The 12,109-nt window shown below is 38.4% G+C and overlaps 1 protein-coding gene across 1 annotated transcript in view; it reads right to left on the bottom strand.

The window, feature by feature from the left end:
• Positions 1-2,456: 2,456 nt before the first annotated feature.
• The window catches only part of CAVIN2 (caveolae associated protein 2), a 13,528-nt gene continuing 3,875 nt past the window's right edge, over positions 2,457-12,109 (bottom strand). Inside the window, exon 2 of the mRNA XM_017856109.1 lies at positions 2,457-4,856. Within this exon, the coding sequence (XP_017711598.1) occupies positions 4,062-4,856 (795 nt within the window). The 3' untranslated portion in view covers positions 2,457-4,061. The remainder of the gene's footprint in view (positions 4,857-12,109) is intronic.

The following is a 12,109-nucleotide window of genomic DNA, read 5'->3' as shown; positions in this document are numbered from 1 at the left end:
TTTTTTTTTTTCTTTTTTTCTTTTCTTTCTCTCTCTCTCTCTCTCTCTCTTTTTTTTTAGCACTGGAATGACAATCATCAAAATCATTTACGAAGTGCAATGTAAGTGATGCTGTATAAGGGGTGGTAAAATGAAGTTATTATGCCATTTGAGGGCTTATAAACTGACTTATAATTAAGCAGTGTTGCAGGATAATTAAGTGTCTGTTTTGGCAGTAGCATGGATTTCAGATTGGAATTGAACACTGGCCCCGACACTAGTTATTTGAACCTGGACTAATCACTTAATTCTGTGACCCTTAATAGAAAAGTAGTTAAATTATAACATGATGAGTGAGACCTGAGAGTAGTTAAGAACTCGGAAGTCCTTTCTCCATTCCATCTTACTAGTTGGATTCAGTAAACTTCAAAATTCTCAGGTTCCTACTCTTAAAATGGAGGTAAAAATCGTACCTTCCAAATAGGATTTTATATGATTAAATGAGATAATGCTTGTATCTAACATGTGATTGGTACACAGTATTGCTGACCATTGGAATGCTCAGCTGGTATAAGGTACATTGTCAAAATATTGGTTTCCTCCCCTTTCTTGGGTCTCACTGCTTTGGTGCTAAAAATTTTAGCAAATAGGAACTAAAGATTGCTTTGCTCAATAAATATTTAACAAATTGCTTTTTACAGTGAAAAGTGTATATATGTATGAAAATCAAGCTGCTTAAAGGTGCGACTTCTTAACTAGGGCAGTTTATGTGGAGAGTTAAAATAATTTTAGAGTTTCAAATACTGCAGGATAATGTAATGGTTAAAACAAAATGAGAAAATGTCTTTAATAATGCAAGTTACTGCCTGTTCCCTTTAAGAATGAGTTCCTGGCTACAGAAGTCTTTATCTAGACACCCAGATCAAGCAGAATACAAAGGTCACAATGCCAATTTCATCTGAAACTTGTTTTGCAGTGCTTGAGTCTTGGTTTTTAGGAAAAGACTTGTGGTTGCTATGGAACTGTTAATAACGATTGCTGCCTGTACCTTAATTCTTCATACTCCCAATTTCCAATATAAAATCACTTAGATTTGGGCTCCGGGGCAGTAAACAAACTTTTGAGCAAGAATTAACTGGACTTGGGCATTAGAGTCTTAATGTAGGAAATGACTTTCATTATAACCTTTACTTATACTGGCAGCCAGGCTATGTTGAGGATTCCTAATAGTGGGCTTAATCGCATGAGTGTCAAACTTTGTTCTTCTGGGTGAGCACTGCTAAAAGCAGAAACATTTTGGGTTTTCATCAGACAATAAATATCAGAAATCCTTGTTTTGTACGGAACTAGTCTTAGCAAGGGTCTTTTGTTTTCACATATAAAAAGAACCAGTAATTCAGCCACATACTGGATTCCTAAGCAGAAAGAAGAAAATATTCCTGTTGAAATACATATCTATTTACTTTAAAAATAAATCTCACAGAAAAATGACTTTATTTTTTGCTATATATCTGTGAGATTCGTGACCCATGTCTAGATGCTTCTTACTCCTGAATTACATTTCTAAGATATGGCTCTCAGTCCTTCTTAATGTATAACAAATCTTTGGGGAAAACTACTCCAGTTCTTGAGCTCCAGGCATAGAAAGTTAGGAATGAGTTGTTGGATAGGTGGGAAGAGGACATATCTAATTTAGGGATGTTGCTGTCTCACCAGTATGCAAATAACTCAAAAATAATACAGAATAAATCGCTTTAATTTCCACAACTGTTGCTCTCTGTAATCCCTACAGTGTGTGATTTTCAATAATTATCTGGCCTAATTCTCTGTTTTATTGCTTAGGATTTTAATGCTTCAAATGTGGAACATAGAATAAATGTGATTGCCAGTGAAACTTAAAAAAAAAAATGCTCAAGTGCAGTTTTCAGCTGACATACAGCTAGTTTATAGGAACAAATGAAAAACACATTTTGAAAAGGAAATGTAAATATTACATTAGGTCTGGGTCCCCCAACTTCTCGGCTGCAAGAAGTAACAACAACTCCATAAAGGTTAAACAGGCTTGCTTTGGGGCCTGAGTAAAATTAAGTCTGCTACCAACTCTATGGCACTGCAGAAGAGAAAGGATTATCTGTGTGAATAAACTGAATTTACAGGTCAATACATTCATGTTTGCAGGACTATTTAAGGTATTAGAAGTTCTGATACAATACAAGAAAAATGCAGAAGTAACTATCAAATCATCAAGCTGCTGAAATAAATTCAGATACTCTCCAGAGCTGGCAAGGTGATGTCAAAAAAGTTAAACTTGAAGAATGAGACTTAGATTTCTAAATGAGATTGGTTGGGGGAAGCAGAGTTAATAGGGGAACTCAAGACCGAAACAATCAACATTACTGCTACGTTTGGAGGAGAGTTTAAAAATCAATTCTTTCTGCTTGTTCTAAAACTGTTCTGCCAAAAAACTGACATTGTTACATGCCTTTTATTTTTTGGTTTATTTAATCTTCTTTAACACAGCCATTGTTGGTTCAACAATCCAATATTTGAGGTTACATTATTGCAAAAATAAGGACATAGCTGAATAGGTTATGCCATCAATACATTTGTTAATCCTATCCCTTTTATTAAAGACAAAGCATAGTTTGTTAATACCGTCTTGGATTAACTCTATTTGTAAGGTTACTTACAGTGGTGCATACTAAAGGCAGGAGATTTGCTCCCTGGACCAAGTGTTTTCAAACTATAATTTAACAAATCATTAGCATTTTGTAATTAAAAACAGATAAAGCAATATTTTAGTATAATGTTAGGTAGCAGTAAAAATTACCCTGTCTGAATATATGTGTACATATACATAAAACACTAGCATGCTTTAAGAAGTTAAGAAACATTAATATTCTGTGAAATTAATATATAAATTAAATACAATCTGGAATGAAATTCCCATTATGTACAAAAAAGAAAAAATAGAATATTTCATTTCCAAAACCTATAGATTTTAGCATCTTATAAGCCTACATCACATCATATGGAATGTAAGGGTTAGTTCAAATTTGAAGAGCATTGAAGAATAGTATGAGCCAAGTTTCTACAAAGCAGTATATATTAATTGTATTTTGAAGATTTATATTCGTTCCAATGTTAACAAGACAACATCCTTTTGAGCTTCCCTAAAGAAATATTTGTAATATCTTTTATTTATTAAGAAAAAATACAGCTTTAACACTGTTTGTTATTATTTAAAAATATTAGAAAATTAAAAAATTTTGAAGATCACATGTTATTCCAGGATATATGAACTTCTTTAGTATTGTTATTTAAGGAGTGAAATAGTTAAGCTACTATTGTAAATATTTTACTTTCAAGCACATACATTTTTTTCTCTGTTTTCATTCTTTTTGGCATTCTTTGTTTCCTGTTTCATTTTCCAAATTTTCTTTCTTACTTTCTGAATAGTCCTTACTTTACTACATATCTTACTTCATTAGTTGACTTTTATGGTCTCTTCATTTTTCCTTCGTTTGCAATAATACAATGGTTTCTATTAAGTAAACAACCAACTGAGCATCTGTTTTTATCTTTTGTAGATGTTTTCTTCTTAAAACATATAGTTATATGTTTAGCTTACATATTTATGTATATTATATATCAACGCAAAGAATAAAATTAGATTCACAGAGTACGGTGGAAACACAATATACTACTGGTACACTATTCAGCAAGCTTATGGAATGACAAAAAAGAATGAATCACTTTTCATGACTAGTATCTTAATTATCCTCTGTTTTTTCTAACTAAGCCAAATAGATTAGCATTTTTCAACTGCTCAATTTCTTCTTCAATCTTGGAGACATTCTACGGAGATAGAACCTAAGCGCAAATTAAAAGTGGAGTCCGTGACAGGTCGCTTTCATGGTAAAGCCTGGTCTCTTGTGTGTTACTATGACTATGTGGTCAATGATTACTGCCTGGACAGGAACGCAGGAGTGGGTGGGTCGTGCTGGAGATGTGCAGGAGTTTGTTCCTCGGCCCTGGATGCCAGCTTGAACACAGCACAGGATGACACAGCGGCTCTAAGCTCAGGCGGACTGGTGCACCTGGAGCACGGCGGGCTGCACGGGGTCCTCATCGGAGCGCTCCGCCTCCTCGGAGGTTAGCGTATAGCCACCCTCATAGCGCACCTTCTGTGCCTGTTCCAGGGCCACTGACTCCTCCTCTTCATCTTCCACAATAGTCAAGTCGATGTTGCTGTCCATTCCCGAGTTACTCCCCCTAGAGGTCACCTTCTCAGCAGCCTCCTCTGCGATTTCCTCTTCCACCAGGGCGCTGGCGAGGGACGCTTCGGAAAGACCCTCTGCAAAGGACCCCTCTTCCTGGTCATTCGGCATCTTCTCACTGCTAGGCAGGTCTTCTGACTTGGTCTCATTTTCTTCATGGCTTTCTCCGTCTCGGACTTTCTTCCGCCCGAAAGTGAGGGGAGAAACCTTGAAAGGGGAGCTTTTTCCTGAGGATAGTTTCTGGTGATTTGACGTGAGAGATTTCTTAATCTTCTCTCTCCTCTCTACAGATACGATCTTTGTCCCCAGCTTGTTCATCTTTTTCTCGATGTTCTGGCGAGAAAATGCTTTCTTGAGGCTATCCACTTTCTTGAGGCTGGATCTTTTTATTTTCTCGGCTCTACTTTCTTCCATCTTTTCCTCGGCACTGTCTTCCAGGGCCTCCTCATCGTGAGGCAAATCATCATCTGACGAGAGGTCCACGGTGTGCAGGGTTTCCTCCAGGGATTTGTTTTCATCCGGAAGCTCCTCCTTCCCTTCCACAGCGCTGGAAACGGACTCTTTCACAAACACACTGGCAGGGATCTCATTTTCCTCCTGAAAAGACGGACAATATAGGTTTCATGTTAATAACATATTTCACAAATAGTCCTGAGCTGCTGTAATAGTGTGTCTGTTTTGGGGACACAGTGATGATAAAAACCAAATGTTTGTGGCACGAGTTTTCTAGAATAGGAAGAGTTAATTCCAAACTCGTCAAGTCATTCTCTTTAGGCTGGATAAGGCCAAGGGCAGCCTGTTGGGAATATCAGAAGGACAGCCGGCAGAAAGTCTATCAGTGACAGGCAGAGGGGAAGTGGGCAGTGACTGAGATAGAACAGGAAGCTGCTTAGATACGGAGCTAAAGTACGTTACTGTACTGTCAACCCACAGGCCCTCTCTCTCCTATCCTCTTTTGAGGTCAGAGGGCTTGAGCCTGCAAAAATCCCACTGCAGAAGAGCCTGAAGGTCAAGTTGGCAGATAAAAGATAGGGCAGGGGTAAGAACTGAGAAGTCTTCAAGTACCAGACACACATAAAGCCTTGACTGGGTTCCCTCTCCAAGTAGGAGTCAGAAGTAAAGGTAGGGTCAACCTTAGAATCCGTTCAAAGGTCCACACTAATTTGGCTGAGGACATCATTTTAGAGTGAGAGAAGCAAGGACTAGGCTTCCTAGGGGTGCACTCAGGAAGCCTTGTGGTTTAGAATATCCTTTGGGGAGATATTAAGGGGAGGTGAGATCTTAGGGTTATTTTTAGAGTAGTGAGGGGAAATTACACTTCCAGTCATAGTTTATCAATTCTCTAGTGTTACACAGAGCTTCTTTGGGCAAGAATACTTTGGCCCTCACCTCCAGCGAAGAGTGAGGAGAGAAGCACAGAAAGCTGCCCCCTTCACCGTTGCCAGCACTCTCCTCCAGCTGCTGGGCACACAGGCAAAGATGGCTCCTCTTGGCTTTCAAGGAGCAGCACCTGAACACTCAACTCCAGAGTGGAAGGGGGATGGTGTTGCAACATTGCTCACTGGGGAGTTTTGAATGCAGACAGACTCAGGTTACACAGCTAAAGAACCCTTGATTTTTAAATATTTTTCTTTGAATATTGGAAAAGGAGAGCCAGTCAGCAAAATGTCTTCACATCTTTTTTGAAAGAAATGGCACAGTAGTGAATGTGTGGCCAGAGGCCTGAGTCTCAGTCTTTGCTGTACTACTGAATAGCAGGACAGCTTTCAGCAAATAACTTAATCTCTTTGGGTCTCAGTTTCTTCCAGATATGAACAAGAGATTTGACCTAGATTAGTAGCTTTCATACTGCACTCCCAGGGGCACCAGGGGTTCTGCTGGAATGCCAGAAGGGGGCAAGGCTCCAGATCCCCCTGCTACCCCTCCTGCAACCAGAGCCTCAGGATTGCCTGCTTATATCTAAGGCTGTTCAGCAAACTTTCAGTTTGAAAAATAACTGGATTTAGTGGATTTTAAAGTCTACTTGGGACTTAAACGTCATGCAAAGTTTATGTTAATGGCAAGAACTTCCCTTCTTGTTTTGTAATTTTGATTGACTGAAAAGATGAAAACACGCTTTAAGAGTGTCACTTTATATTTGATACAAAGACTAAGTAAAGTTAGATATTACAGAGAAACTAAGAAAACTCTCCTAATTAATAACTGAATGGTAGAATTATGATGTTCCTTGAAAAATACAACCCTCTATCTCCCCTTACACACACTATACAGAGTCCTTTCCATAAATTGGTTAGAAACAAAGGATAATGTCTTGTGTCGAGGCAAAAAGCAGAAAAGTCCAATTAAATAGAATCCTTGTTAGAATGATGATATCATATATTGTTTCCCAAAACTCTCTCCACACTCTGCCATTTTGAATGTCATGGAAAGTGTCCAGGCCATAGTGAAAGACAAAGTAAAAATAAATAAATAAATAAAAGGAGCATCGGACTGTCACAAGTTATTATAACACAGACTTTTACAAGCACTGCTTTCCCGTGTTTCAAGGTGAGGTTGCTTCTAGTTCCCAGGAATATACTCCCCATGAGGGCAGGGATTTTTGTTTCTTGTCCATGCTGTGTCCCAATACCTAGAGCTCAACAGTTGCTTGTTAAATGAGTGCATGTTGGGTAGGTGGCTTTCTAAGAAAGCCCTGAGAGTGGCTGGAATGGAGATTGCCCTCTCTTGAGGCCTATGAAAGAACAAGTTTACCTCTGTGTCTAGAAGGAAGTTTGCTGACTTCTGGTGCCATTAGGAAATCAAGAGAACCTAAGTCCCAATGGCGGCAATGATCTCTATTTTTAAGGAAGGATTTTCTTTGCAGCGGATGGGTGTTACTAAAAGAGGGTTAGATAACTGAAATAGCTAAAGCTTGGATGCTTAGTCTAGAAGCAGAATTACTTCTGGGGTTGACAAGAGGGTTGAGAAGGTTTGAGGGGAGTTGCTTACAGGGAAGGAAGAAACCAAGAGATCAGTGAAATGTCATTAAAAGTCCTCAGTGAGGAAAGCAGAAATTCAGAAAGAAAGCTGCAAAAATAATCCTTGGCTACCAGAGAAGAGGTACATTTTATATAGTATAATCTCTCAGGGTAATCAAAGGTAGTAAGTTGTATAACTTCCCTTTCTTTAATCCCAACAAAAGGTAGGCATATTAACTGAACTTCTAAAGGAATTAAACTAATAATATTATAGTTTTTCTTTAAATGTACATTTTATTATTACAAAGGCATAGTTGCTGTTGAGTCTTAGACTCTTTCGATTCTTTTATCATGTATCTTTTGAGGACAGCTTTGAGGAAAGTTATTATAAGGTGAATCATATATGATCTGTGGTAGATACACACTGTGTATATGAATGGGTGTTGAGGGAAGGTAGGAAACCCAATTGAACTCTTTTGTAAAATGCCAGGGAAATTATATGAGGGCTTTTTTGATGCCAGCTATAAAAATAAACCCAGCAGGAACAGAGATAATCCAGAATGAGTTGGATGTGTCTTCATGCAACTGGAAACAAGTGAGATATGTCTTCTTGGCTAACTGCTATGCTTCTGCTGTCATTTTAATTACACAAGCAGGATTTAATGTTCTGTATATTGAACAGTGTTTATTTTGTGGCTTCTGATGGCATCTACTCTGAAGGTAAGCCCTTTCTTTTCACACAAAAGTCCATGAATGTCCAAGCACATGTAGCTCTTACCTTTCCATAATGTTTGTTTGGAAGCAGAAAAATACTGATACTTTTCAAAATTTCTATTCTATAGTAAAACATATGAGTGGTGTTTGACAATTAAGTAACTCTTATGGTGGTGGATACTCAGTCTAAACTTCAGCCAATGGATGCTGGATAACTGCCCTCTCCTGAGGTGCCTAATCTCACCTGCATACGTGCCCTGTGCTCAAGCTCCCACATACACCTCATGGAAACACTTGATATTTCATATGCCTATAAGCAACGGGACACTTCTGCCTTCAGCTTCCTGTTGTAATGCTTCTGATTTGCTTTCTCTTACAGGTTGCAAGAATGATGACGATTTCAAGAGGGAAGATCAAGTACACATCCTCAATTCTGTCACTGCTTCCCTGCCCTCGTTACTTATAGGTCTACTTAGGGTTTGTAGCCCCTGAAAATGGCACTAGGAATCCCTTGTGGGCTGCACTGCTTCCTTCGGTAGTTCTGCCCAGTGGAGGCCCTCAGGAGAGCTGATTATTTACCCTTTGTTTTCAAAAAGGTCCTCAGCTCCCCTGATGCAGGTGTTCTTGGTTCTGACCTTTCACAAGAACCCTTGGGAGGTTTTCAAAGGAAGGGGAATAAAACAGCACACTTCAAACATATATGACTGATAGGCTCACAGCATAAAAATGAATGGAAAGAACTGAAAAGGTAGCATTTCTCCTTGTAGTTCAGCTTGTTTGCTGTTCATATCGATCCTAGTGAACTAATAGTCCATTTGTATCAACACAGACAAACTTGCCAACATGCTGGACACTTCTTGGTTTGAAGCTCATGGAAGCAAATCTTCTGTGTATATATCTAAATACCTAGATATGCTATGCACACTGTAATAGAAAAGAAGACTCTATGACTTGCCTTAGAAAGGAAATCATAGTAAGTCATTTAAAAGCTTGAATAAGGAGAGAATTTGTGTCACTAACTCATCATTCCTGTTGGTAGAAGAAAATAACAAAGGATGTCATATTCCCACTGGGATGCGGTAGCATCCTGGAGGGATATGAAGACCATAAATTTGTGTCCATGGAATGTTTTATCCAATAATCTCTAAATACTAGTTATTAAAATAAAACTGTGCCCACCTGACATTCTGATTTATAGGTCTTTTTTACACATTGATGGTTTTCTCCGATTTGTGTTTCTGAGGTATGGATTGCCAAGTGGATACAGTCATTGATTAGAACTGCACCCCTAAGGCAGCTGTCGGTAGAATCAGCAAGTCATAAGAATAAAATGCATTAGTTATAATCCCTGAGCAGTCTTTCACATTCTGGAGGATTTAAAAGTTTCATTATTTGTCAGTGTTATCAAGGGTTCAATTCTTTTTTAAGACACACTGGTTAGGTGTTCTTTGTTACAAATAAAAAACACAAAACAAAACCAAACAAAAAAACCAAATCACACTGAATTATTTAAAAGCTGATGTAGAAAACCCAGTAAACATGAACTTTACCATGGTGGGATTATAGTGCTTGTTTTTACTCATTTTGCAATTCAATTCTATAATCTCTATTATTAATAATAAAATGAAACCTAGCCAGTCACTGTTTCTCCGGGCCTCTGTTTCTTTGATATAAAATGAAGTTAAACTGAATGATTATTAAGGTGCTTTCCAGCTCTAACATATTTGAATCTGTGATGTTAACATAAATCCCACAAAAAAGAATTAACAAATTGCAGAATTGATTCCCTAGTGTACTGATACCAAATGTGTTTTGTTTTATGTAAGAATCAAAACTATAGGACCTGAGTTGCATTGGAGAATATTTTTCATTCATTCAATTCAAACAGATATAGATTACAAAGCAGTGGAAGGGGCAGCATTTACTTGGAAGGGCTGCATCTGAAAGAGTCTAGTTTTTTTTACGTCAGAGTATGTAATGATTCTTTCTAAGGAATACCAACAATTATCAGTTATTCACTTAAAGTGCCTGGGGCAGTGCTCACCTTCAATAAATGTAAATGATAACAATAAGAACAAATATTTTGTTTACCTCGTAAAGTAAAAGGGCACTGGATAAGTAACACATCAAAGCTAATATCCCATATGGGAACATTGTAGTGTGATAGAAACATGGCGAGTTGTCATATAAAGGCGTCTTTTCTTATCTATATCCTCATTTCTTCCAGGTCTGTACTAATGTAACAGTCTTCAGAGCAGTGACTTTGCATAAAGTACAGGCTTTTTAAAAATCAATTTAAAAATGGTCTGAAGATGTTACACTTTTAGCGTCTTTCTAAAATTCTGACCTTATCAAAGGAACCCAAAGTATGAAAATTCGAACACATTTATAGGCTCAATTCTCCAGAAATGTATCCACTGCAAATAGCTAACCTTTCCACTTTTTTCACCCAATTTCCCAATTTTATGTGGATGAAAGTGTAAGCTGTTCATGAGTACTCTCGTTTTGTTCCCAGGATTTGAAATAATCTCCCAACTGCTTTCTCAAATAATCGTTACTAGAACCTTAAGAAGACATAAGAGGGTACTGCATCCTCAGGGCCAGTTACCTGTGAAATTCTGGTCTCTTAAATCAAAAGAGAAAATTTCCTCGTAAGTGTAGAGTCACTGATTTTCTGTACAAATTCTATTTTTTCTTTTAGTAAGTGATCACCATGATTAGAAGCAAAGTCTCAGTCTTTCTTTAGCATTTGCTTTCTTTTTGATCAGCAATGCCTATGAGTCTTATTTTATTTATGCTGGGTCATGCCACAGTATTTTGAATTCAAATATTGATCTGAAGCTATTACAAAAAAGTTTAAAAGACAAAACTGCGGAATTTAACTAGGATTTTAACATTTATTTTATTGCTGAAAGAGAGATGAATGTTTCTTCAGTTTTAGACACTACTGGTTATAATTTAAAGTAATTGCTAAGAAATTAGATGCTTAACATCTACAACAATGTTGTAACATTCAGTACAGAAATAAATAATGACATGTTTTAAGTAGGACAAATTAAGGACAAAGTTTGGAATTTTAAAAATGTAATTATGGCCAGGCGCGGTGGCTCACGCCTGTAATCCCAGCACTCTGGGAGACCGAAGCGGATGGATCACCTGATGTCAGGAGTTCAAGACCAACCTGACCAACATGGTGAAACCCTGTCCCTATTAAAAATACAAAAATGAGCTGGGTGTGGTGGCGGGGGCCTGTAATCCCAGCTACTTGGGAGGCTGAGGCAGGAGCATCACTTGAACCCAGGAGGTGGAGGTTGTAGTGAGCTGAGATTCCACCATTGTACTCCAGCCTGGGCAACAGAGCAAGACTCTGTCTAAAAGAAAAAAAAGTATCTTCAACCACTAACCAAAGCAGACCTGTAGATTTCAGCGGGCTCGACAGGACTTCCGAAACTGAAAATGTACTCTTCTCAACAGTACCGTACCAAGTATGTTCAGGTCATGGGATAGATTTTCCTTTCTCATTCTCTTATTTTTACGTAATTTTTTGTCTTAAACTAGAAACAGTAGATTTAACAAGGGGAAATCCAGCATAGGGTTCAGATGGGCTGAAAATGATAAATTACCTAAAGACACTGAGTAACACCTGGTACATATTTGCCCTCTACATTCTCCACAGGTCTAGGAAACAGTCTCCTTATGCTACACTGTGAAGATTATGCTGTGACTAGAGGGTTTATTTAGAGTAGGTCTTTTGAGAAGAGTCCTTTGCTTTCGTGGAGATGAGATATCATGTTGATTTCAACATGGCGGTAGTTATATAATACATGGGTCTCTGTGTATAGCGGAGCTGTTTTAAGATCCTCGGTAGCCGGGCGTGGTGGCTCATGCCTGTAATCCCAGCCCTTTGGGAGGCCGAGGTGGGTGGATCACGAGGTCAGGAGATCGAGACCTTCCTGGCGAACACGGTGAAACCCCGTCTCTACTAAAAAAATATAAAAAAATTAGCCGGGCGCGGTGGCAGGTGCCTGTAGTCCCAGCTTCTAGGGAGGCTGAAGCAGGAGAATGGCGAGAACCCAGGAGGCGGCGGAGCTTGCAGTGAGCGGAGATGGCGCCACTGCACTCCAGCCTGGGTGACAGAGCGAGACTCCTTCTTAAAAAAAAAAAAAAAAAAAAAATAAA

Source organism: Rhinopithecus bieti, unplaced genomic scaffold (assembly GCF_001698545.2).
Source record: "Rhinopithecus bieti isolate Rb0 unplaced genomic scaffold, ASM169854v2 scaffold_41853, whole genome shotgun sequence".
NCBI lineage: Eukaryota > Metazoa > Chordata > Mammalia > Primates > Cercopithecidae > Rhinopithecus > Rhinopithecus bieti.
Note: the sequence above shows the minus strand (reverse complement) of the source record. Positions and strands in the feature narration are given on the sequence as shown.